Source organism: Osmerus mordax, chromosome 15 (assembly GCF_038355195.1).
Source record: "Osmerus mordax isolate fOsmMor3 chromosome 15, fOsmMor3.pri, whole genome shotgun sequence".
Classification (NCBI taxonomy): Eukaryota; Metazoa; Chordata; class Actinopteri; order Osmeriformes; family Osmeridae; genus Osmerus; species Osmerus mordax.
Window position 1 is genome coordinate 12,150,645 of NC_090064.1, and position 27,724 is coordinate 12,178,368.

General features: G+C 48.0%; 2 protein-coding genes across 4 annotated transcripts in view; both read right to left on the reverse strand.

The window, feature by feature from the left end:
- Positions 1-1,650: 1,650 nt before the first annotated feature.
- cdv3 (carnitine deficiency-associated gene expressed in ventricle 3) lies at positions 1,651-3,493 on the reverse strand. Of its 2 annotated transcripts, XM_067252004.1 has the most exons (6): positions 3,392-3,493; positions 3,051-3,296; positions 2,617-2,693; positions 2,347-2,483; positions 2,022-2,184; positions 1,651-1,920 (listed from the first exon to the last, which is right to left on the reverse strand). In XM_067252004.1, the coding sequence occupies exons 2-6, from the start codon at positions 3,246-3,248 to the stop codon at positions 1,794-1,796; spliced, it is 702 nt and encodes a 233-aa protein (XP_067108105.1). In that variant the 5' UTR covers positions 3,249-3,296; positions 3,392-3,493; the 3' UTR covers positions 1,651-1,793. The 2 variants fall into 2 exon arrangements, with proteins under 2 accessions (XP_067108105.1, XP_067108104.1); XM_067252003.1 differs by lacking the exon at positions 3,392-3,493 and having other exon boundaries at positions 3,051-3,385.
- A 789-nt stretch (positions 3,494-4,282) lies between these two features.
- The window catches only part of tmem108 (transmembrane protein 108), a 32,937-nt gene continuing 9,495 nt past the window's right edge, over positions 4,283-27,724 (reverse strand). For both annotated transcript variants that reach the window (XM_067251412.1, XM_067251413.1), the window contains exons 2-5: positions 17,955-18,038; positions 8,094-9,485; positions 7,731-7,885; positions 4,283-6,250 (exon numbers count right to left, since the gene is read on the reverse strand). In XM_067251412.1, coding sequence (XP_067107513.1) covers positions 6,134-6,250; positions 7,731-7,885; positions 8,094-9,485; positions 17,955-17,994 — 1,704 coding nt within the window. In that variant the 5' untranslated portion in view covers positions 17,995-18,038 and the 3' untranslated portion in view covers positions 4,283-6,133. The remainder of the gene's footprint in view (positions 6,251-7,730; positions 7,886-8,093; positions 9,486-17,954; positions 18,039-27,724) is intronic.

Consider the following 27,724-nt stretch of genomic DNA (forward strand, 5'->3'; position numbering starts at 1 on the left):
CTCCTTTCCTTGGAAAAGTCACTGATTTCAATCAGACAGGATTGGTATCAGCTGTGTAGAGGCACATACTTCCACCTATCCAGCCATTTAAGATCAGAGAGGAAGCAAAGATGTATTGTAGAGAATTGGTACAGTGCCTAGATCTTGTGTCCATAGAGTACATCAGTGGGTTTGGTGCCAAACAGGAAATACAAACTGAATCACTCCAGAAATTAGAATAACATACAGGCTTCCTCTGCTAAAACAGGTAAACCAGTAAGTGCTGAGGCCTCTTTATCAATGGATGGAACCTTCAAGGTGGGGAAAAGAGGATGTCTTGTGGTGCAAAGCTTATAAATCAAGTTTGGGGACATTAGCAATGCAACAAAATGTGGGGCAAAGTAAAAGCCTATACTTTATCAGAATTATGCTCTAACAAAATCACATTTCCTTTGGGGAATCCAGATGGTGTCAATTAGTTGGGTAATTGTAATAGGTAGCTGTATCTTTATATGTAACAGTTTGAAGTCTACCCTCCACATTACTTCAACACTACACCTTTTGAAGAACAGAAAAACAGTGGTAACACTGTGGAAAAACAGCCACCACAACAAACAATGCAGAAAGTCAACACATTTACCACAAAGGAATGACTTCAGATTAGAAATTCTTTAATAATTGGTGTTCTGATGTTATAGAATCCAAATTGAGGGGGGTGGGGATTCATAATTTGGGGTAGCAAGTCAAAACAGTGGATATGAATTGTCGGCAGTTAGTTGTTAGTTGTTCAAACTACAACTCGGCACTACATTCTCGTTGAACTGAGGTTTTTCTCAGAGTGGCAAGATCCACAGGCTGCCCAACAGCCTGTGTAGACAGCGTGCGAGTAGGCTTTCTTCAGAGGACAAAGCAGCTTCTCTTTACAGTAAGGCCACTTTAAATAGTTATTCTATATAGAGGACCACAGCCTTTACTCCTTGTCCACAGATCTCATTACTGAGGGAATACAAGGGGTCTTCAAGTGTCTAGGTGTAAGAGCATGGTGGTGCTGGTCTGCAGGGCCAGATGGAAGCCCCTCCCCCTTCCTCTCCTCACTCAAGCTGAGGCTCAGACAAAATGGCTGCCACAGCTTTGCCAATGAGGTAGTCTCCCCCCTCCCTGACTTTCCTCTCGTGCCCCAAACCGAACCTCAAATACACACGCGCACACACACCCCCCCCAAAAACCATGTGCAGTTCTGGATTATAACGATCTTCGCAAAAAATATATCTATTTCAACAGAAGTTCGGAAAATCATCACCTCGCCGGGTATCGATCCTCTGTGGCTTTATCAAAGTTTAGCAAGTTGAGAAGTTCAGAGATGCCGTACCACACGACTGCTGCTCTGACTACGATCCACAAGAGACAACTTTGTTGTCCTTTGTTGCTGCTGCTGCAGTGCTGTTCATATTGGTATATCAGGTAGAATCGATCTGTTTCTTTAACCACAGCCCCTTTAGCTGCGATCCTTTAGTCCTTCCAAATGCTTGTGTGTTTTGTATGGTGCATCAATATCATGTGTGTGCATGCCTATGGGTGTTGGGTGACAGTGTGTCAATGTAGAGTGTGTGTGTGTGTGTGTGCGTTTTCTGTGGTGTCAAAAGGGACAGACGGTTCAGTGTGGTGGTGGTAGCACCAGCTTTGACAGGGGTCTGGTTCACCACAGCTGTATTTCAGTTTCCCTCCAGGAGGGAAGGGGTGGGGGAGGAGAGGGGAGGGGACTGGGCAGGACCGCGCAGGATGTGAAGGGGGAGTGGGGGTGGGGAGTGAGGGGCTTACTTGGCCCCCAGGATGGCATACTGGTTGTCAAGCTGCAGCTGTTGCATAGAAGCACTCCCCCCCTCCTCTCGGCCACGGGTCTTGTGCTTCACCACCTCGAAGGTCTTCTCCATTTCTCTATCCCTGCGGACAAAACATGTGCGCATCAACAGATGTATCAACCGATATTTATAAAACCACGTCAACATCTGTGCCTGCTTCACAGGTGCCTCCTAGATACCTACTTGCGAGTCTCCACGTGCTTAGAGGTTGCCCCCAGGGAGGGAAACTGCGTGTCGCTGAAGATCTCAGGGGGGCCTTGGGTGGGGCCTCGCTTGTTGGTGGTCAGCCTGGCCCCTGGGGGGCGGTACACACCTGAAGGCTTGGACTCAGGCACTTCCACTTCCTCTGCAGGCGGTGAAGAGAATGACCATTCATTCGTAAAATTAAACATATTGACTTGACATATCGGATACAATACATCTTGTAGTTACATTGTGGAATTTGAGAAAACATTAAACAGTACATGGACCGTGATTTCTCTAGTGATGAGAAAGGGGCTTCACTTACCCACAGGGGCAACAGCGGCAGCTGGAGCTGAGCCAGATTTGTTCCAAGGTCCAGAAACTTTGTCTCCACTGACCAGGATGATCTCTCCATCATCCCCAACTTCCTCCCTTTCATACTCCTCCTCCTCCTTTTCATCACTGCCACATCAACCAGAGAACGTGTCAGGCACACAGGGGGAGGTGAGAGGGCACATACATGGCAGCAGGTTAACGACTATGTAAAAAAGAAAAATAGCCAAATGTGGCCCTGCCCCATGTCCCACCATCTTACCTTATCTGCAGAGCCTGCAGTCGGAGGCCGCTGTAATCCACCTCTTTCTGCTCAAACTCTTTCCACTCCTCGTCCTCCTGAAGACAAACGCACAGAATATAGCGCTGGTTCACTACTTGAAAGCCTCTAAATCCTGACAGTAAAGCATCCAAATGCGTCGTATTCTCGTCGTTTAAAAATGTGTCAACTGAAAAGGCAAATGTACATCACCCGTAAACAGCTGGAGTGCACATAGTATTTCCCAAAGGAAACCTTTTTAGTACTTGCTTACAAAAGTAGCAAGAAAAAGCATCTACACATTCATACAATTGTCTCTCGACAATGACGAGTCAAAAAATTACAAAAATCTAAAGGCTAGCTATGACATTTAAATTAAACAAGGCCCACGCCCTAGCTCGCTAAATTAGCTAGCACGACCGGGTACGTTACATTACCCTTTCAATCTGCGCATCTTGGTTTTCACTTTTCGTTGACTTCTCCTTTTCCTTTTTGTTCTTTTTTAGGACAACTGGTGTGGGCCCAGCTCCCGTCTCTTTCCCCTTCCCCTTTTCTTTCTTCTTCTTTTTATCCCTCTTGGCAAAGAAATCATCCAGGCTCTTCTCCGCACCGCCAGTTGTAGCAACATCCGCCATTTTCAAAGAAAACGCCGCTAGCTAGCTTGTAGCAACCGAGTGACGAATCTGAATTTGATCAGTAAAATTAACCAGTTTAAATCGATTAGAAAAGTATTAGTAAGTTCTTATACTATCAACAACATTAAACGGGTTCAACCTACGCGTTATTATCTCAATTCAGCCACTCCGCTCGCCTGTCTTTCAATGCCACATTTGCTAGGTAGCTTAGCTGGCTGACTGGCATTCCACACTGTGAGATTGCACACGACAGACTGAAGCTTCAGCCGGATGCACAAGGAACAAGTCTTATGTTGCCCCGGAAACGAACATTCAAGAGACAAGTTTGATAGACAAACTCAATAGCCAATTAACGAAAATACCTCGCGCTTAGGTTTTTTCCAGCCCATCATATTAAAGCGGTTGGAAGAGCAACACGAAGTTTTTTATGTTGCAAAATAAATGCCGGAAAAATTTGACATGCATCACTATTTGAATATGCTTTACTAGGGATCACATTATTGTTTGATAGTATATGATTAGCTAAATACGTCATCATAAAACAGGGTTCTATACCATTGCACTTTGGCTAACTAAATACATAAATGCTTAGCCTAGTTAACTGTATGCCTTGTTAATAATACTGTGCACTATAGCATGTTATCTATCCACTAGTTTGCATGAATTGATACAACCTTACAATTGAGTGGCATACTGTGTGTATTACCTGCCATGCAATACACATTGGAACGAACAAGCAAAGCTCATCTTTTCTCGTGTTAAAAGAGCAACAATGACCAGACTGTGCATTAGGTAGGCCTACATATGATCAGGGTTTTACTCCTCTATCTGTACTAGCATTGGCCAGGCCGAAAACAGAGAAACAAAGAACCTTCTGCCGCATTGAATAGTTTGGCTGCTGTCAGCAAGATTCTTAGCCTATATAGGCCTAGTAGCCTACATTGTCAGTCACCTATCAGCTGCGTGGCATGTGTACAAATGCATTGGGGAGGGGAGCATCAAACTCTTATTGACCAACAAGACACGCATTCCCAAGCTTTTGTCTTTTATTGCTCAGCAGTAAAAAGTACACAGTGTATGCTACGATACAAAAAAGACATATGCCTAACATTGAACACAAGATACTGCCACACCTTCCCTTAACCGTTCTACATATTGTGAAGTATTCACTCATAAGCCCACTGCAATGAAAAACGTCAAGCAAGCCTGTATGTGTGTAACAGAACTTCAACATAACCTCCAACAGAAATGATTATGATTGAGCTGGTCAACAATTCTCAAAAAAGAAATACCAGACAAAGGCAGGCAGTAGGCTATTCAACAGAATATCAGAGAGACAGAATATGAAACAAGCTAAAGTAAAAGATGATAAAGGACTGTAATTTGATGCAAAAAAAAGAGCACTCAAACAAATGTTTAAACTATGTCTGCATGTGCTCACAGTAAATATTCAGGATAAAATAGCTCAATGCTTTCATTGGTCAGTTATAATCACACACCATTCTATACCTGTACATTACAGTAATACACACAGTTCATTTGCATTCACAAAACTGTTGCCTAATTATGGAGGGAGAATGGAAAAGGTTTGGTCAAACTATTTTTTCAGGATGGTGAGGATTTGAAACTCCCCTGCACACAAATCCTCACAGATAGACTGACAGGCTAGCAGTCAGACTTACGCACACCCACACACACACATACATACATTGAACAAACATTTAGATATATCGGCATGTATAATTGAACAGTAATCATGTGCTCAGTTTCAATATATCATAGTATATCATAACAAATCATTTTATGTAATAAAACAAACACATAAATTAGGCAATTATATTTAAAAAAAGATAATGGAACATTGAAGCTTTGAAATTGTGTATCACATCTTTGTATTTTGAAAAGAGTGTTCTATGTGTGTCATTTTTAACATAAATTCCTATAATGACCTTATTCGGTTATGTGTGACTTTCCGCACTTGCAATTTATACGTTTTAAGTAAAATTGTAAGACACACTTACATACATGCACAGTCACTCTCTCTCTCCCTCTCTCTCTCTCTCTCTCTCTCTCTCTCTCTCTCTCTCTCTCTCTCTCTCTCTCACACACACACACACACACACAAACTACAGTAGCACATATAATGCTTAAACAGCTTGACAAATGAAGTTAAGACATCTATGTGGTCCCTCAGCAGAGAGGCTGGTGAAACACAAGGGGAAAAGCCATTCTAGGTCACCTCCATTCGGTCTGCAGACACCCCAGACCTCTATTTCTTCTTCTGTCCTCCTTGTTGCACCCCTCCAGGGACAACAGATCAAACTGCAACACTGTATTTTCTCTCTACTAAAACCCAATCTCATAAAACCTTACTCTCAACCTCTGTATCCCCTCCAAGTACGTAGGTGCAGAATTCAAGTTCAACAGGCTTTTTAATAAGTGTTTTGGGTTTGATTATAAAGAAATTAAAATGTGTATATTTTTTGTTTGTTTTATACAGCATTTTCTCTCCAAAGCAGAAAGTGGCAACATCCACAATGCACTCACCATCAAGCCACTGTTACACAACTGAAACCACAAACGTTGTGTATCTTTATAAAAACATAAAAACCTTTATCACAATTAAGCATTTGTAGAAAATGTACATCAGAAAAATATTGTTGGATTCCCTCTCCTAGTAAATACTGTGTTTACTTCAGCCTTCCTCTATTTCTTTGAAGTCGTAATATACAGTATAAAGCACAGAGTCTCTGAAGATTTACCACATGTATAAAAATGACAGCGACAGCAGGAGGGGAGAAAAGGAGTAAGCCTTGGGGAGGGGGACTTTTATTTTGACAGTCTCGTGCTAGTGCAGGATGATGTGGCCATCGTTGTCTTTGTCTCTAAATGTTGGAGGCTTTGTCTCTGTTGATGAAGAGTGTCTCCTGGCAGAAGGGGTTCACCAGTACCACGCCGCTATCACTGTAGTCTCCATTAGGGGGGAGGCAAGTCTCCTGCTCCTGTCAACACACATACATGTCATCCTGGATCCACGTTTTTAGTTCTCAAAGAAACATCACATCCGTGGCTCCTTATTCTACAAAAACACAAACCTCCTTTCTTTGTGAATCTAGATCCACCAAGATTGTATTGGTGATATCTGTACAGAGACATGTTGTTACTGTCACCTATCTACTCATCTTGTTATCTCAGAGATTACCACAAGAAGGGAGAAATGTTTTGTATTTTTTTGTAGAACACAAGAGAGATTCTGTGTTTTGTGTGAATCCCAAAGGTATAGAAATTGTAAGGCTATCTACATTACATTACATTCAAAATATGTCATAAGACAAATTCACTTTCAGATCAGGTCATTCTGGACGTGAGAGTAACTGAAAATATTTCAATCTACAATCAGTAATTCAAACAGCTTCTTCATACAGTAGGATCCTATTATTATTAACTGGACTATTTGTTCTCGAATTCTTGATATACTTCAGTTATTCTGAAATGCAGAATTAATTAATGAATTGATCCTTCAGTATCAGTCTGACTATGACAGACTCTAGCTAATTCAAAGTCTATACTGCTATACAAAGGGGTTGTATAGCAGGAATGAAACGGCTTCCTTCCTTCTCTGCCTCTCAAGGTCTCAGTTTGACAGAGAACATTCGATGACAAAAGATATGTGGCTCCTAAAGTCTTGCAGAATGAGAGAACGGATAAAGCGAGAGAAAGGGAGGGAGGGAGGGGGGGCTTGGGAAAAGAAAGACAGAAGGGAGGGGTGACTCAGAAGATGGAGCAGCAAAACAGAAGGAGAGAGGAGGGAGAGAAAGAGAGAAGCATTCTGGTGCAAGTGACTCAGCATTAATGCAGAGCAGTTGCCAACAGAGTTGGTGGAAAACAACAGAGAGACAACAAAGAGAGGGGGGAGAAGATGGAGGAAGGGACGAATGGCACTAAGATAGACAATGAGGATTAATAGGAAGCTGAGGAACATGAAAGGTTTTGAATTCGTCTGATGAAGTATAGCTATTTTCAATGGGTTCTAGTGTCTTCTAGATGATCTGAAGGTTCTAGGCTGCTCTACAGAGAAGGAAGGAAGCCGGAACAGGACACCTGCGTATCACCACCAGGGGCAGCCTAAACGCATCCTGGCGTCTTCGTCACACTCCTGCACCACCGGCACAAGGGATGAACGATGGATGGAGAGAGAGAGAGGGAACCAATAACAGGAGGAATGAGAAGGAAACAGAGCGCTCAGTAAGCAGGGATAGGAGAGGATACATTCCGTGATTAGTGACATAAGCATGACTGTTAGAAGATGGGATGCCATGGGCATGACAGATATGGAGACAGTTTCACCATTTATTACTTGCAGTACTGCCAACTCAACAGCAGGGGGCTGTATTATATAGCATAACAAAACTGTTGACGCTAAAACTGAAATTAAAACTGAATGGAACTCGAGAGCCCTCTGGCCAATCCTGGCAGTCATACCTCAGCAGTCTCCAGAGACTGGATCTCCCTGGGCAGCTCCACGGCGTGCCTGCTGAAGTAGTCCATGGTGATGGCGTTGTTCCAGTAGCTCAGGTTGTTCTCCTGGCTGGAGGACTTCTTCTTCCTCCTCATACAGAAGACAGTCAGCAGCACCGCTGGAGATGGGGGGGGGGGGGGGGGGGGGGGGGTGAGAGAGAGGGAACATGATTTATTACATCATAACATGGGCTCTATAAGCAGGGTCGGCATCGCCCACACACATATGTGTCTTGCCAACCGAATTCACAACATCTGAGCCATGTACGTGTGTAGCTGTTCTTAGACAGCTGCTAAGTGCCGAGCTGCTGAGATGCTATCACTTACAGCACGAGGACACAGGCACGCTGATGGCCAGCACGATCCACACAATGTCTATCCTGCTGAGGCAGATGGTGGCGCGCCCCAGCGAGGAGTCGAGGGCCGGCCCTGACCCGTTCCCCGGGCCCCAGGGGTCCCGTGTGGTGGCGGGCACCAGCCGGTTGAGGAAGTTGCCACTGGCGGTGGAGGGGGACTCGGAGTCTGCTGAGCTGTTCCCCTGGGATCCTGAGGAGTCCGGGGCTGAGCTGTTTGAGAGGAGCCCCCCCTCGGTGGCGTTCCCCAGGGGGCCGTGTTCTACTGTGACGTTACCCTGAGGCGGCGTAGTAGGGGGAGGGGCATCCTTGCTACCGGCAGCTTCCTCAGTTATGTTGACAAATGTGGTGGTGGTTGATACTGGATGGAGCTTGAGCTCAGGGGCTAGGCTGGTAGGGGTGAGAAGGGAATCTGGGGGAGAGGGAGGGGGGATGGAGGGTGGAGGAGCCTTGTCGGAGGGGCTGACCACCAGTAGCTCCGAGGTGGGGGGCTCGTTGAGACTGGGGTGCACCTCACGCAGTGTGATGGCATGGGCCGGGGCCTGTTCGAGCCTGGTCTGAGCGGGCTCCCTGAGTGTCTGGTCTCGCACAGTATCGGCCTCCGCCCTGGAGGAGGAGGAGAAGGAAGAGGAGGAGGAGGAGAGGGATGAAGGCTGGAGCTCAGTGGTGAGGAGCGGCTGGCTGGGGTCAGTGGGTTCCTCTCTATTCAGATCCTGGGGGTCCAGACTGGGGGCTGGGGAGGCTCGGGGTCTCTCCCTACCCAGTGTGTCCCCTCTCTCAGTGGGGGGGGCAGGGGCGGGGGGCAGGGTGGAGCCTGAGTGAATGGACGCCTCCTCGCTGTGTGGGCCAGCAGTGCAGGGGTGGCTGGGGAGGCCGCTGGCCTGGTTAGTGCAGGAAGGAGGATCTGTATCTGGGCTAACAGCATCAGCTACATTGACCGAGTTGGTGAGATCAGAGCCAGGGGGCTGAGGCTGAGGCTGGGGCTGAGGCTGGGGCACACTCTGCAGAATGAGGCTGACGGGGTCGGCTCTGGCAGAGCTCACAGTGTTGGGGTTGACTTGATCTGCAGCGCTTAAGAAGCTGTCTTTACTGGAGGGAACCAGGCTGGTGGGGAGGGCATGCTGCCAGCCCAGGGAAGTGAGGGCGGCAGTGGGCAGGATGATGCCCGCACCCCCCCCCTGCGTGGGCCAGTCCCCGCTGCTGGAGCCCTCCTGCTGTGTGTCTGGGGGGGCGTGGGTCGGGGAAGGGAGGGGGGCGCTCTGGGGTGCCGCTGTCATGGATACCGGGTCCTGGGGTGCGTAGCTAGGGAACAGCTCCTGGTTAGATGACACCAGGCCCAATGGCAGTGCCAGGATAGCTATAACACCTAGAGAGAGGGAGAGAAAAAGAGAGAGAGAGTGAGAGAGAGGGAATGACAGGAATTAAACACTGTGTGGGTACGGAGGTGTGTATCTGTGTGTTTGTCCGTCGAAGTGTAACAGTCTCCTGTTCTCCAGAGGTGCCCGGATTAGCCTAGCCCAGCACAGGCAGTGTGACCTGCTTGCTAGGATAGTGTTCATCTGCCCAGGAGGACTCGGAGGCGTGTCTTGAATTCATTCCGCACATTAAAAGCTTGAATCACTGCCACTGCTTTATTTGTCACTCGCCTTTGACAGGATTGCTTTATTAACCTTATTATGGAGGAAGTGTCCCCCAGAGCACGTGTGGTGTTAGTGTGCCTGCAGTGTGTGTGTGTGTGTGTGTGAGTGTGTGTGTGGTGTGTGTGGTGTGGGTGGGCCTGCAGTGTGTGTGTGTGTGTGTGTGTGTGTGTGTGTGTGTGTGAGTCTGTGTGTGGTGTGTGTGGTGTGGGTGGGCCTGCAGTGTGTGTGTGTGTGTGTGTGTGTGGTGTGATTGGGCCTGCAGTGTGAGTGTGTGTGTGTACGTGACTATGCATAAGTGTCACCAGACATTAAGTACGTTATCAGCAACCTGTTGAAACAAGACAAATAACTGTGCCTGCTACCTACTACACAACGTTCAAATCAGCCCATCCTCTGAGATGTCTTAACATGACCAGTAATAGTAACTGTGTGGATTTCAGGTACAGCAGCTCTATGGAACCACTTCAGAGAGCTAACAAGGCTAATAAACAAAGTGTACACTTTGATATTATGCTGAGAAAGATGTAATCAACTCCCCCCGACAAATCTGACAGCTTTCCTAAGCTCATTCACAACACATAGGAGGGATATATGAGCAGCTACTTTAAGTCGGCTCGGAGGAACAGAGAAACAGAGGGCGGGGGACAGAAAGAGAGGTGGGGGCGATCGAGATAAAAGGAAAGAAAGACAGAGGGATTGAAGTGATCGTGGAGGGAGGCAGGAACCTGGATTGTCTCATTAATTCCCCCCGTCCCCCATCCCACCTTGTCTTATTGACACAGTTAAACATGGCTAATGTGAACACATCAATGAGGCTCCCAGTGGGAGGCTCCAGCGCACTGCTGGTGTCCTGGGCTTTAGCCTGCTGCCAAACAGAGACGCTGTGCTGCCTGCTCGCTGAGGCCCTCACAGACACACCACATGTTCCCCAACGAGAGCTTTCCAAGCGTCGCTGGGCATGAACACAACTCCAATGAAAGTGAATGGAGTGATGGAGATTAAAGAGCGTTACATGGAGATTTGTTTTGTAAATTGATAAGTAAACTGAGTGAAGGTGAGAGTGTGTTGGGATGGATATAAATTTAGATCTGAGCTGAGGTAAAGAAAGACAGAAAGGGAGATGGTGGGATAGAGGGATACAATCATTAACACACACACACAGAGATATTCACTGATCCATGTGACCCAGGTGTTACAGCCATTGCTTCGCCCAGTGCTGTCTTTGTTACCATGGAAACCCACTTTCTGTTTTCCCGAGGCAGGAAGAACACCAAAGGGAGAGGAGAGGTGGAAGAACCGCAACATGAATGAACAGAAAAACCACAAGAGGGAATAAGTGGTGAAGGAAGGCTTGTGACAGTAATCGGAGCTTGTATATTGAGCAGGTGAACAGGCAGCAACTCTGATGACAGGGGAACACAGGGGAACACAGGGGAACACAGGGGAACACAGGGGAGCACAGGGGAGCACAGGGGAACACAGGGGAACACAGGGGAACACAGGGGAACACGGGGGGAATGGGAACACAGGGGAACACAGAGGAACACAGGGGAACACAGGGGAACACGGGGGGAATGGGAACACGGGGGAACACGGGGGGAATGGGAACACAGGGGAACACAGAGGAACACAGGGGAACACGGGGGGAATGGGAACACAGGGGGACACAGAGGAACACAGGGGAACACAGAGGAACACAGGGGAACACAGGGGAACACAGGGCTGTGTTCTTCAGGAAACATCCCCACGTTGTTCAGCTCTGACCCAGCCACTATATATATCAAATCCTTTTAAAGTCTGCCTTCAACTCATGAATCATACTCCCCATACACTGTCACAGGCTATCAAACACACACACACATACATAGACACTCTTGATCATGCACTCACATGATCACAGATGGACACACACACAAAAACACACACAAGGGTCCTCAGATTCCATTTGCCATGCCTGTCACGCTGCTAATCCACGGAGCCCAGTGCAGACCCATAACAGGGAGATAACACACACCACAAGGCGTGATTTACGAGGGCTCCTCCAGGACGTCTGAAGAGAACAAACAAACACACCGCAGGGCCTTGCACTCCTGTATGTAGGCCATTGTCAATCTGGGGTAACATGAACCCTGAACCCTTTATAACTGTGGTGAGGACACTAACACTACATAATATATGTCTCTCTGGGACTAAGAGATACAGTTGCAAACCCGGTGGCGATGATAACAAGACCTGCTCTGTCCGGAGTGTTGTCTATGGAGAGCTGCTGTGGGGGTGTAGACCTGTGCTGCAGTGTGCTGACAGCCGACAGACGCAGCGAGGAAGAGGGGTGTATCTGGGGCCGGCAGAGAGACAGTGTTTACCACGCTGTGGTTTGGCCTCAATCACACCCTCAATCAGTGGCCATACCCCGCTGTCACAACCTGGCAACCTGAAACTTCGCTTGGAAATGAATAAAACATGAGCTGTGACTCTGCTCACTACAAAGTGGAGTTTACATCAGAAATGGCCTCACACTGTTTGGGAGCATACACCCCCACACACACACACACACACACAAGGAGGCATGCACAAACAGATACGCTGGCACACCCACAATCACACAATTTGAGACACACTCATAAACCGCCACTAAAACACACATATGTACACCCCATAATCCCTCTGTAAACACCACCAGCCTGTGTCAGACAGTCTATGATCAGAATCTTTATGCCCTGCAAGTTCTGCCTCGTCTGATAAAAACAAGCTCTTTAATATTCATCTGGGACTGTGAAGATTAGTAAAATCATATTTTATTGAATACTCTGATGTTAAATGAGGCAAAATGCGTTTCAAGTTCGCTCGGATCAAAAACATGTTTTATGCTTGTTGGCTCACTAAATATTCAACATCTTGTACTTGGCTTCTTCAGATGCTTCAGGAAATCAGTGTCGTCTCAGTCTTTATAGTCAGTCCTTGGAGTGATCTGTAAACAAAGACACACACACACACACACACATACACACACATACACACACGCTCACACTACTGCATCTAATCTTGTAGCAGCCCACAGCAGAGAGCAGGATAGCATGAAATAACCATGTGTACTTGTGTGGGTGGAAGCATTCAGGATGTATCTAAAAGTGTGTGTGTACTTTGTGGGAGGCTAAGACATTTGTCTCAGTGGTGGTTGTGTGTGGCTGATGAAGTGAGAGAGGAAGCAGGATGGGCAGAGACTGAGAGCCAGGCCCCTTCGCCCCAACACACTCCACACTGTCCACACGGGGTGCTGGGAGTCTATTACACAGATAGATGAAGGAGGGATGGAGAAGGAGGAGAGAACAGCAAGATGATGGAGGGAGGGGGCAGGAGAGAACAGGTTTTATTAACATCCATTATTGAGCAAGTCGAGGCACTGGAGACCATAAGAATGGAGGAGGAGGGAAGTTGGAAGGTGTGATGAAACACGCTTGAAGAAAAACAAGGAGCAATGCATGTGTGAGCAGAGACAATAGAGAGTTGGGGCGGGAGTGTGTGAGTGTGTGCATCGTGTGTGTGTGTGGTAAGATAATTTGTTGAGAAAATGTTTGCAGTTCGCTAGCATTGTTCTTGCAAAACAATTTCAGGACTCCTTGTTGTCAACGCTCTCAAAAGGATTGTGCGTTCTCTTTCTTTCCTTCCTGCTTTCCTTATTTTGCTGGTTTCTTGTTCCTATGCAACTGTAAGTTCACACGAGTCTCACGTTAGGCACACTTACACACACAGGCGATATCTACCAGTACAAAACAGGTCTTTCCTTTTTTATCAATGACTCCATAACCTTGGGTGACGCAACATAAGCCAACAGCCAACTGACAAAACGATGTATTCAGAGGTGATGGAAGGATATAACATTTCATTATTTACTGTGATCTTGACTCGAACCATCTGACAAAGAAGGACACATACGTATGACAGAGAGGAAGAGAGAGAGGGAGAGAGAGAGAGAGAGAGGGAGAGAGAGAGGGGGAGATAGATAGAAAGAGAGAGAGGGGGAGAGACGGAGAGGGAGAGATACGTGAGCGGCCTTCTGAAGGTGTTCCTCATGTCTCACCCTGACCTGAGGAGACCCTGTCCGTCAGTAAGAAGTAAGACAAGCTGTCGTTTCTCCTCACCCAACCTATAGTCCCCATGCCTCCTGCCTGATAATCACCTGCTCACACATGCCCATGCCCAACAGAGCCCAGCAAGGACCACAGGTAAAATAACTGCTAAATTACATCTTGATTTATGTCAACGATAACGCCAACCTACTCCCATTAGGAGGGCCTGAGATTTATAACGGGCCGGGCAATTTATGCAGCAAACCTGCTGAATTAGGTCTGTTTTTGAATGCATAAGAAGCCTTGTGACATTCATGCAAGTCCGCCATTGACGACATCTCGGGGACGTCAATAAATCATGGGAACGCCTGCCTCTTGTGCACTGAGTCCCTTCTCACTGTCCCCCAATCACTCACCATTAGGGTCAATGTCAGGGGGCCACAGAACCGCACGGTCAACATTTAGTAGTCACTGAGACCGGAGGTTAAAACATAGCTGTGGTGATAAATACAACATTAACAATGAGAGAATCTCCGAGCAATATGATTGTTATTGTATGTTTATCTCTAATGAGGAGTCACCTAACAGAGACAGAGCAGAGAGAAAGAGAGAGAAAGAGAGGTAGTGACAGAAGGAGAGAGAGAGGTAGTGACAGAAGGAGAGAGAGAGGGAGGGAGAGTGTATGTGTCACATGCATTGAGAATATGCCTAAATTTGCAGGCGTTGCAGTCCAGCAGTGCTGCACCATCAGCGGCCAGCTCCAGTCACAGTCACACCGTTTCATTGAGATCCTGGGGAAAAACCCAACCCTCCACCCCCCAAAACAGGCCCTGCACAGATGCAGAACCATCCATCAAAAACACGCACGCACACATGCACACACACATCCATATTCACTCCATGCTGTGCTGGCCCGGCTCTCTCCTGGGGGAGGAGGACGAGGAGACTGGGGAGAAGGTGGAGAGCAGGGAGGAGGAAGAGATTCCACCACACTGCTCCTGCTGTAGAAATGACCTTTGGTCACAGTCACAACTCTAAGAATTCAATCCAAACCCACCGTGCTCCACTCGGTTAAAAAATGAAATGAAGAGGTCTGTAGATGCCTTGGTCCACGAACAGACAAAGAGTCAAGAATGGATTGTTGCAAGCCCTCACAGAATCATGTCCGATTTCGGGACCAGCAATGAGCCGTCATTATTTGACTCCACACTAGGATGATGGACACTTACCAGCCAAACATTCAAAGTATTTGAAAGGAGCATTTGAAAGAATTTCCAATAATATTTGTGCCCAGGGGCTGATTATGATATCAGATCGTTAGCGGCTACACTAACCAGACGGGGGGTTGAGGGGGAGGGGGGGGAGGGCTGCTCATCTCTCAGTCCTCCACGGACAGTGTTTAGTCTCATTTATATTAATCACCTCCCCCTCCTGCTTCCCCAGTCAACATGGAGAGGGCTGAATTTCGCATTCATCAGAATACCAACTAACTCTCATTGTAGAAAAATAATAGGCACCAGCTCTGGTCTCTCTGGAAAAAAGAGTCAAGAAGAGCTGTACTTTTTAAATCCTAATTGTTAACCAGGCACAATGCTAAATAAAGTAAGATGGTCTACTAAATGAAAAACGATAACTGAGGAGAAGGAGTATTATATATTATTGCTATTTCATAACCGACAACCAATAGACAACTAATAGATGGTCTTTGTCAGATCTGAAGAGAACAATCCCAAACTGGATGTTTGTGGATAGAGCTTGACCAACCTGAATCCAATCACGCCTTTTTGGAGGCTTTGTTCAGTTTTGGTGAGGAAAACTCATCCTTTTAACCTCATGCCTGGATGTCTGAAAGCAGCCAGAATCAGCCGTTCAAATCTCTGAACACAAAGCTCTTTATCTCTGGCCGGGCTGCGAGGGAGAAGGAGGAGGTGGTGGAAGATTATCAGACCTGTCACGCTCCTTCCAGAGGACCACACCAGGACGTCCATTACTGTAAGCTAGCTACGACTGTCACCTTCTGTTCATGGTGTCATCTGTCACTTAGCCAGGGAGTGGACTGATGTCATCTGGGTAGCTAGAAGCGTTGTGGGCACACACACACACACATACAAGCAAGGCAAGCCACATGTAAGTCACCTTAGGGAGTGTCTCGACACTATGTAACGAAGGAAGACTAATTTATCATACCACATTTCCACAAAATGAAAACAATAATTCTCTTGTTCAATGTAGGGAGTCAGGTGGCTGAGCGGTTAGGGAGTTGGGCTAGTAATCAGAAGGTTGCCAGTTCGATTCCCGGCTGTGCCAAATGACGTTGTGTCCTTGGGCAAGGCACTTCACCCTACTCGGGGGGAATGTCCCTGTACTTACTGTAAGTCGCTCTGGATAAGAGCGTCTGCTAAATGACTAAATGTAATGTCAATGTCTCGGTTGGTGGCTGATCTCTCGGTGGGCCGCCCAGCCGTGTTTTAACAACGTCTCTCAACTGTGCTATCAAGCTATGATGACGCATTGTTTGTCTTAGGAGGAAAAGTGTTCCCTGACGGTGATCCCTAAATATAGAGCATCTTATTGTGAGTGTTGTAAACAGACACATTCCACTGGCCCGGTCCTGGGCGGGCCCCGCCTGGCAATCTAGGGGGGAGGGGCCATCCCAGGGGGGCCGAGCAACAGATAGAGCACATCCTGTGGGCCTCTGGGATAGAGGGGTGGAGGGAGGAGTGGAGGTGTGGATCGCTGGAACATGGAAGGAGAGGTAGAGAGAAGGAGGGATGGAGTTGGGGATGGGTAGAGGAGGGATGGAGGAGGAGTATGTAGAGGTGGATGGGGGGCTGGGTGAGGGGAGGTTGAGGGGGGGGAGGGTAGAGGGCAGCACGGATGTGAGCCTAGCGATAAGAGGGGAGGCTATTTCACAATGGGATAATGGCTTCCTGTTTGAAACCCTCCACAGTGTTTGTCAGATTAGCAACAGCTTTGAACATGGACATGTTTATCCCACTGTCGGGAGGGAAAGAGAGATGTTTTCTGGGATAATGGTTCAGGAGGGATTCAGGCTTGACTAGAGCTGCAGAAACACTTGTGGGACGGGAAGCTGAGGTCTTAAACAGGAAGTGTTCCTAGGTCTGGGGAGAACACTGAACCCCAGGGCTAGTGAACATACAGTCGCTTATGCAAATGAACGCCATGTTGTTGTGATTGTACCTGTAAGCACAGGTTATTGCCTCAATGTAATCGCAGCACGGGAAGAGCACAGATGAGGACCTGCGTGTTGATTCGGCAGATATCTCATGGTAGACAAGTCACTTCCCAGCCCTCACACTAAACAGGCTCCCCAATAAGCATTTTATGAGCTGACTTCACAATGTAATTTGCACTTCAGGGAAGGACATACTTGGAAGCAATTTTCCATGCTTTGAAAGAATTGCATTGAGATGAAAACTCAATATCCTGGGAAGAAAAAACAAACAATGAGTTCTTCCTTGTGTCTTCAGATACCCCGGCAACAAACAGAAGAAAATGAACTGAGAGCGAAGAGAGAGAAAACGGAGGAGAGGACAGAGGTACAGAGAAGAAGAATAAAAAATTTAATTATGTGTGTATATTTGCAAGCTGTGTGTGTGTGTGTGTGTGTGTATGTTGTGGGTCACCAGGACCATTAGGGGAATGAGAAGCAGGGGTCTCAGGTGGGCCACCCAGGCCAGACACTGAGGCCAGCTAATCTGGAGGGGCTGGTCACAGCTGCAACTCTAAGCACTTGACAGGATAGACGACCCTGGCTGCACCTGACATAGAAGATCTACCAGGAGCAGCCTTTACAACAGCCTTCCAAATGTCGCACACATAGGAAAAGAATCACAGTGGAGACACTATGGAACAATTAAGAAGGATGACATGGTTGGTTTACATTTGAAAGTCAAATGTGCGAAAGAAGAAGTTGCAGAGAGGAGAGAAAGAGACAAACACAAGGAGTCCGCTCACTGTTTATCCCTGTTCTGTAATCGAGTTAGACCCAGTCTTTGACCTTGCTGGATGTGTTCAGGGCTTACAGTGGATGTGTGTGTGTCTAGTGGGTGTGTGTGTGTGTAGTGTGTGTGTGTGTGTGTGCAGGTCTGTCCAGGGTCCACTCACTCAGCAGCTGACATCGTAGGACCTGCAGGCTTGTCTTCATGGTATCATGTGGTCCGTCTCCTCCACCACTGAGTTCATGGTTCTCTGAGAGAGAGAGAGAGAGAGAGAGAGAGAGAGAGAGAGAGAGAGAGAGAGGGGGGGAGAGGGGGAGAGAGAGAGAGAGAGAGAGAGAGAGAGAGAGAGAGAGAGAGAGAGAGAGAGAGAGAGAGAGAGAGAGAGAGAGAGAGAGAGAGAGAGAGAGAGAGGAGGGAGGATGAGAGAGAGTGGGGGAGAGATAGAGAGGGAAGAGATAGAGGGATTGAGGGATGGATGGAAGGAGAAAGAGAGAGAGAAAGAGAGAGAGAGGGAGGGGTAAGACAGAGAGAGAAAGGAGTAAGAGAGAGGTGGGAGAGAGGAGGCAGAGAGAAAGGGGAGAAAAGAGAGAGTAAGATGAGACAGTGTGGTCAGGTATCACAGTCTCATACTGTACCACCAGAGAGACGTGCTAAGGTAGCTAATGTGAAGCTTCTGCAAAGCTAGCTATTTCACCATTAGTCAGCAACTCCCGAAGCTCATATTCAGAGGCGAAAACAGCACCCAGATAAAATAAGAGGGTTAACAGCTTTAAAAAAAAACATCCTTAATAAGAAGTGTTTGTGTGTGTGTGTGTGACTGTGAGTGAGTGGGTGTGTTTGAATGTTTCTCTTCGTATTAATGCCCTTCGGGAATAAACACACGCGGGGATTTCTCCAAGTTAAATCCCCGCTGTATATGAAAGTTGTGTTTTGAGTTTGTGTGTGTGTGTGTGTGTGTGTGGTGCAAGTGCGCTGCGTGTGTGAGATGTGAAATTGGATTTGTGCCCCGCAGGATGAGGGCATCTGACAGGAAATCTGTGGTTATGAGACGGCCATGAGAAGAGAGAAAGAGAATGCCTTCATCGATGCTCTCTCCGTGCACCTCCCTGATTAACCAAACATGGTGTTGAGCTGACCCCCCAGTCTCCAACCTTGTCTCAACCTGAGGGCCAGCAGGTACAGTACCAGTGCCTGTATTTTGATCCCATTACTTACACTGCAGATAGTGTATGTGCAGTTAGTAAGAATACATCTCTAATCGGACACCTGGCCTGGTTCCAGGGTAAACTGGCTGGTTTCTCTGTACATTTTGACGGAGGCAGGAACCGTGGCAGGCTGACCGTTTGTTGTTTGTGCCAAAGTCTTGATCAAATAACAAACAAGTAAACTGCTGGAACATGACATACAAGGCACAGCGTGGTCTGGTATCAGCTGGGACAGGACGTCTGGACAGGAGCCAAATCAACACAGGAGTCATGATGGTCCACAGCCAAGACTCTCTCTCCCTCTCTCTCTCTCTCTCTCTCTGTCCCTCTGTCCCTCTCTCTCTCTCTCTCTCTCTCCCCCTCCCCTCTCCCTGTATTTTTAATCTACCTGCAACTGTCTCTCTCTCTCAGTCTATCTAAGCAAACACAAACACACACACACAGACACTGATCAGGTGTTCGGACACTGTCAGGCCTCGCCATCATTGCAACCAACTGTACACAGTCACTCAGAAAGTTCCGTGGAGACCGTTGCTATGGCAACCTAAATTGCGCGTTATATTTAAGTAATCTCGTGCAGAGGACAAACTGCAAGCTAAAACAAGGGAAAAAACCCACACCCACCCCAATCATCAATAAAATGTCAGAATCACATAAAGAATAGACTCAATACAAATGCCAGTAACAATTTACCATCCTCCCAGCACAGGCTCTGTGTTTGTTAGCATGTTGACAGGCATGTGTCCACAAACAATCTGCAGCTCTAAATAGTCCGGCTGAAGAAAGATGCGAAGAGGATTGTGTTTGTGTGTTTGTTTGTGTCTGTGTGTGTGTGTGTGTCTGGAGACAGAATCAAGGACCAAGGTCACCGGAGACGTAGTAATGAAATAAATCTGTCAGACCATCTCCCAGTGGCCCCCTGCCCCAGTCTCAGCAGACAAGCAGGGAAACAATGCTGTTAATTCTGGACTTCCCTCCATTCTACAGGGGAGAGGCTACAGTAAGAGACCAGCACCAGCCTCAGCTCCCACTGTCTCAGAAGAACCCAGAAGGAGCACTGTCTCAGAACAACCCAGAAGGAGCACTGTCTCAGAACAACCCAGAAGGAGCACTGTCTCAGAACAACCCAGAAGGAGCACTGTCTCAGAACAACCCAGAGGGAGCACTGTCTCAGAACAACCCAGAAGGAGCACTGTCTCAGAACAACCCAGAAGGAGCACTGTCTCAGAACAACCCAGAGGGAGCACTGTCTCAGAACAACCCAGAAGGAGCACTGTCTCAGAACAACCCAGAAGGAGCACTGTCTCAGAACAACCCAGAAGGAGCACTTGAAACCTGGGAAGTCTCTGGAGTCTGGACTCTACTACTTTGAAGATCCAGGATCCATTTGATGGGAAGAGCAAGATAGGGGAGACAGAGAGCGACAGAGTGAGAGACCAAGTTTTGCTCTCCGATCTGCACGTGTTTCTTCCTTCTCTACCTCCCTTCCCAATCCACCTCATCCCCCCCTATACTTCCCTCCTTCATCCTTATGGCCCCTTGCTGACGTCTCAGACAACAGAGCGACGCTGAAGGCAGCAGGCTAATCTCATGTCGCCATGGCCAGGTGTGTCACAATGAACAATTCCATTTGACTCAAGCCAACCTCCTTCACAGAACCGAAAACAAACCAGCTGTGACCTTGGAGAGGCCTGCTAACCTGATTGGCCATCCTGCCTGACAAAAACAATGTCATGTTTACAGTATCGATTCCCAACATCAACATCAATCTACAGAGTAACACTACCAGGTTAAGCTGGCCCCTACAGCAAGGCAGGAACGGCCAAAGCTTTAATCAGCTTAATAATCCTCTAGCCGAAGCCCACCCCCAGTCTGGCGGCCATCTTGCTGAGTCACTGTGCTCAGAGAGTGAGCTCCATCGAACCGTGGCCCCCGACAACAGGATGACTTTCTGCTGCTGACGCTGCGTCAAGCAGGCTGGCGCTCCAGCACAGGTCATCAATCAGATTTGTGCACACACACGCACACACACACACACACACACACACACACACACCAATAGAGCAACCCCTACCAGCTGCCATTAAAAGGACATTCGAATCCCAGCATGCCGTTCACCCTGTGGAAGAGATGGGGACTGACACATTGGCACGTCCCGGCTCCCTCGCTGGGCCACACCAGACACTTACATAACCCTGGGGGGGCTTCTCTCACACTGACAGCGATAGGCTGAGTTTCTGGGACATCGACAAACATGTCTGCATGGGGCAGCTGGAACCAGGATGGTTTACTGCACTTCAAACAACAAATTAACACTTTGCATATTGATCTGTATTTGAAACACAAACAAACTCTCCACTCACACAAATACTATCATGCGAAGATGGAAGAATAGTGTTAGAATACTGTTCAACATGCCCACTCCACCCACAACCCCCCCCCCCCTCCCCTGCCCCCTTCCCGCTCTGGGCACCCTGCCCCCAGGGACACCATGAGTAATGTGAGGCAAAGCAGTGTGGCTTCAACGATGATACACCTGCCAATACCAATCAAGGCAGAAGCAGAGCTGCGCAATGTAGCGGCTAGTGTACGTGGGCACCTGGGTTTACTGTGTGGGTGTGTTTGTTACGTCATGCCGGGCAGCGCTGGGGGTCTTGTGTGTGGGTGGGATCCACTGGATTTGCTCTGATACCCCAGCCAGCTCTGATGTTTGTAAGCTGACGCACTCACACACTCACATGCAGGCAGGTAGGTAGCGTGCCTAGTACTGCCTACACACACATCCATTAAGGCACACAAGCGCATTCAAATCCGCCCACACACACACACACACATTCTCATCTCATTCACTGGAGTGGCTCCACTCAGCAGATGAGCAGAGACTCTGATACATCCCTTAGTCACCACATAGGCCTGCCCTCTCTACACCCATTCATTTGAGCCTGTGTGTGTGTGTGTGTGTGGGGGGGGGTGAGAGTGAACAAGAGGGGGGGCTTAGATAAAACTCCATACAAGGGAGCAGGAGGATGAGGAGGGAGGAGGAAGAGGACTGGGAAGGGGCAGGACCGCCTGACATATACAGTACACTCTCACACTCTGAAACACACCTCAGGACTGGCGCTGGTAGAGACAGGCTAAAGGACCCAGGGGACACCCACCTTCCAGAGTTACATAACAAAGTCATCCCCCTTGATGGCATGAGTGTCCACAGGAGACCATATACTGAGACCCTGGCTGATAGCCCAATGTCTGGCCCTTCCCAGTAACAGGTTTTATGCTGAGGCTAGAATGATCTTAGAGGCTAGAAAGCTGCTTGTTACCACCACCGAGGTCACATTTATAAGGCTACACACACATACACACATGCACACACAATGTCTAGACTAGGTACAGGTCTGTTATTGATCTGATGTGTCTAGCCATTCCACCAGCTATCAGAGCCTAGACTGCTGCCAGAGAGGAGCTCTTGTGCTCTTGTTGGTATCAGAACTGGGTTATATGCGCCAGAACCTGGTGCTATGCCCCTGTTGGTACTGGAATATGGTTCTGTGTCCCTGACAAGCTGTCTATCCAGGCAGTAAAGACTGAGAGATTGGGATGCAGCACATCTTACCCTGCTGTGTCAGTCGTAAATATCCGTCTTTCTATGTTCTCCTCCTCCTCCTTCTCTCTCTCTCTCTCTCTCTCTCTCTCTCTCTCTCTCTCTCTCTCTCTCTCTCTCTCTCTCTGTCTCTCTCTCTCTCTCTCTCATGTATTTGTCTCTCATTCTCTCTCATTCTTTTCTTGTCTCCCCCTTTGTCCTCTGTCTTTCTCCCTTCCTGTCTCCCCTCATCTCTCCTTCTCGCTCCTCCCTGTAATGATATCCTTGTGTGACCCTGGGGTGACTGACGGTGGCTTTGAAGTCCCCATCGTGATTAGCAGTAATAGGAATACTGTTTCTCGCAACGCTTGTCACAGACGCTAAGCATGCACTGCCACACCAAAACAGGCTGGCGGTCTGAGTTGACACTTAGATTCACCACACATCACACACTCGCGGTGATGCTTGTCAGAGCCCTCCACCAATTCTGACATCTGTCTACGCAAATGAACCAAGAGGAGAAGAGAGGAGAGAACACTCTGTGTAAGTATGACAGCTATATGAGGGTCCAAACTTGATAACTGAATGCTGTAAGCTAGGGAGATATGACCATGGTGTTAGCACCTCATCACTAATGTGTCGGAGGCTTGCAGTAGAGATAAATACCCCCCCCCCCCCCCTTTCCACAACACAAACTCTGGTATTCATGTTGATCTGTCACACTGTTTAGTCAAGCGAGGCATGCAGGCCCCTGGGAGCCACAGATAAGTTACAGGGAGCATAAACACATTCTGGACACACAGAGATGCTGCTTTGGTCACAAGTTGGTTTTACAGCTGTCTGAATGATCTGGGATCAAGTTTCAAGTTTTTTTATTGTCAGGTGCACAGAACAACACAAGGTCAAACTGAGCACTGGATCCTCTCTCACTTCAGGAATGTACAGATCTCAGTCCAGCAGCCAACCAGTCAGAAAAACAGACAGACATGTTAATCCGGCCCCTCCTCTGTGTGGGGTTATTGATTACTGGACTGTGTAATCAATAAATCCCTAGCAGCAGATAACACAGGGGCATGAAGCCATTTAACCCCCAATCAATGACAGTTAAACTCCTCCCCTTCCCATGGGGCCACTTGATTGGCTATCAAAACTCAAGCTTAATCGGGCGCTGATTGTGTGCTTGTATTGCACTAGGGTTTGATAGCTGTCGGGCTGGTTGAAAGACTGGTTGACAGGCTGTTGTTGGCAGGTTGGTTCGTAGAAGTCAGATACCAAAGCTGGCATCAAGCCCTTGACTGAGTGACAATCTGGTGGTAACACTGCAGGCCTTTTGACTATTTTTTTCTTTTTTTGCCTGCTGGGGGACGATCTGTACCAGAGAGGAAGCAGTACAAAATGTAAACAGACCAACCACAGATTGCTGCTTCATCGTGATGGTTCTCCGGTTAGGGAGAGGTTATCAGAGAGGAGCTGCCAGACATTTCTGAGCTGTGATCTCTGAGCGTGAGACATGACTAGATGTTGTAGCATTAGCTTCCCATCATCCTTCACGCTGCACTCCCTTGAAACTCCTTTAGCGCATCTCACTTTCATCTCTGTAGCTTCAGGCTGGCTTTTCAGTCTCTTCCTCTAATCTATGAGTGTCAGTGCTCTAGAGAGGGATGATCCAGTAAGTGTCTGTAGTTTTGACTTGAGAGCGAACAAACTACCAGCTGACTCAGAGCAGTTCCTAAATGAAAGGCATGAAAAGCATAACAAACTCAAACTTTTAGGATGGGTAGCTTCATGACGTGCAGTCATTCACCTCAATATGTTAACCTCAACACACACAACAGAGCTTTTTCAGTTTCTGGGCGAGGCACTGACATTGTGATATGAATGACAATACCGGGAACATGTTTGACTGATTGAGGTGGGGGGGGGGGGGGGGGGGGGGGGAGATGTTTAAGCCAGGGTTCTAGTAAAGCCAAGCTGTGAGGTTTGTGTGTCCTCCCTCAGTCAATCAATCAAGTGTGACACCTGTCACTCCTTCTCGTGTGTGTGTCTGTGTGTGTGTGTGTGTGTGAGAGAGAGAGAGACAGGCGACACAGACTGACAGACTACTGTTCACTTGTTCAAAGAGTTCTAGATAATGTTGCTAAGATGAACTGATTCACTAAGGATGACCATTGGCATTCACTTTTGGAACAGTCTGGTAAACTCTAAAACGCACAAACATACTCCTCAGGTCCTGAGCATACAATATTTAACTGTTCAAAATGAATGGAAATGTCGTTTGTGTTCATTTCTGCTTTGTGAACCATATCCCTACCCAGGCAGTGTTCCAGACACAGGTCTCCAGAGTGAATGCACCATGGAAGGTACAACGTTCCCCACCATTGAGACCTCAGTGTCCAGCCAAGCCACCCTGATTGGTGGGGAAAAAAAACAGGAAGATATATTTTTAGCCCCAGAGACAGTGAACAGAAGGAGCCAGGTGTCATCAGGAGCTGTTAGGCCTGTATGAAGACAAACAGCCCAGCGAGCAGGCAGCCCTGCATAAAGCCAGCGTTGCACAGCAGTAGCGTCGCCACGCCGGGGGAAACTGTCAGACCGCCATCCATCCTCCTTCTTCCCACTGGGCTTCGTAGCCTCCCTCCCGCCCCCCCCCCCCCCTCCCAGGACCCACCGACCCTGTTACGCTGTGACGTCAGAGCCTGTCACAGGACACAGACCCACACGACACAGACCCACACGACACAGACCCACACCACACAGACCCACAAGACACAGACCCACAGGACACAGACCCACAGGACACAGACCCACACCACACAGACCCACAAGACACAGACCCACAGGACACAGACCCACAGGACACAGACCCACAGGACACAGACCCTCACGACACAGACCCACACGACACAGACCCACACGACACAGACCCTCACGACACAGACCCACAGGACACAGACCCTCACGACACAGACCCACAGGACACAGACCCACAGGACACAGACCCTCACGACACAGACCCACAGGACACAGACCCACAAGACACAGACCCTCACGACACAGACCCACAAGACACAGACCCACAGGACACAGACCCACAGGACACAGACCCACAGGACACAGACCCACAAGACACAGACCCACAGGACACAGACCCACAGGACACAGACCCACAAGACACAGACCCACAGGACACAGACCCACAGGACACAGACCCACACGACACAGACCCTCACGACACAGACCCTCACGACACAGACATGAACAGAGTTTTTGTAATTGAACATCAAAAGTTTTGAGTTCACCAAACGTCTATTGAGCAACTACTGTATACCGTAGTCTGTATAGATGGATTCTGTTCTGAAGAGGAACACACACACAGTGGGGAAGTATCCAGCTGCTCGTCTAAATGATTCATGTCTTCTAATAAAGTATTGTGCATTAACATGAAAGGCATTTTGAACAGCCTCAAGGCGTTTCTGTATGACAGATTAAAACAGAGGAGGGTAATATCACAGATGGGGGGTTGTGACCCGTGGGCGTGCAGAGCGCATGACATGCCTCCTCTCTGCCAACACTTCCTGCTAGCCAGGTACGTTGGATTTCCGGAATCATTTCGCACATGGAGTAATACTATTGGCAGGTTTCATCTCTGGGATTATGGGTGTTAGTAACATTGGGGTCAGCACGCCATGTTGGGAACAGATATAAGACTAACTCCTGGAGTGATGGGTCAGTGTTGGAAGTTGGGACTCGAAGGCTGTGCTCCTTAACCTCCACCCCTAGTTAAATAGCCTTCAAGGCTTCTCATTCACAAGATTCAGAAGAGTCTCAAATCAACATGCAGAACAATGCCAGACTCTTACTCAAACAACCTGTTTGCCGATTGAATGATGCAAGCAAGAAGAAAACAGTATTTCAAAGATGGATCAACAAACAGGATGACGAACTCTGGTAGTTATTTTTTCCTGTGGAGATCTGTATGTGTATTCTCTCCATTCTCTGTGTTTTGAAACGGTGACCCACTCCAAAGCTATGTCCGGTACAGGGTAAAGGAAAGATCCCCCTGGAAAGTTCTGGAATTTCCATGAGGTACCTTCAACAAGCCTGTGTGTCCAGGCAACACAAAAGGACTGCCTACTTTCCAGTGTGTCTCTAACCCTACCTCCCTCTTTTTACACGCTGACAGTTACACGGCTACAAACACACACACACAACATACTGTACAAAGACACACACATACATACTACATACATGCACACACACAGACATACACACAAAACAAACATGCAAAACAAGAACAGCGACCCCCCCCCCCAGACACACACACACACACTTCAGGAAAGTAAAACATCAGGAAGCTATAGGTTCAGGAAGCTTCGTATAGTCACTAATTTGACCTCCTGACGCAGACCCCTGTCACCTTGACAATGGCAGGAACAGAGGCCAGGGAGGAAGGATGTGCTGTGTGTGAGGATGGGGGGGGGGGGGGGGGGGGGGACTGAAGGGGATAGTGTATCGGGGGAGGGACATTGTACCAGGCTTCCTTGAGTGTTGAAGTGTCCAGTACACGGCTGTGAGGCGGGGAGGTGAGAGAGAGTCTGTGGAAAGCGGCCAAAAACCAGAAATTTCCAGCAGGGAGCAACCAGGTGTCAAGAGAAGACAGAGAGAAAGAGAGGGAGGGAGAGGGGGGAGGGGGAAGAGGGGGGGGGGGGGGGGGGAGAGAGAGGGGGGAGAGGGGGGGAGAGAGGGATGGATGGGCCCTGTATTGTTCTCATCACCCCTCCAAAGCTCAGTCCCCCGCTATTAGTGAGACGGATTAACTCGGAGAGCCGATGTCCCCGAAAGCGTGTCTGGCTGCACACACACGCAAACACAAACCAAACTGGAGAAGCTGCACACAAACATAAACCATTAGCTTGGTTAATTACTCCCTGATTAAGGCTGACAGACTACACGAGACGACGGAACTGAAAACTGAAGGAACTTCACTAACAGACTGCCACTGTCATTGTCTGGTAGGCCTGGGTCAATTAATATTTGCAAATACTGTTGAAAGCTTGGGCACACTAACTGCAAGGAAACCAACAAAGTAGAACTGTGAGACAAATTAAAAGCATAATTGATTGATGGAATTTAACTGGATCTTATTCCCTT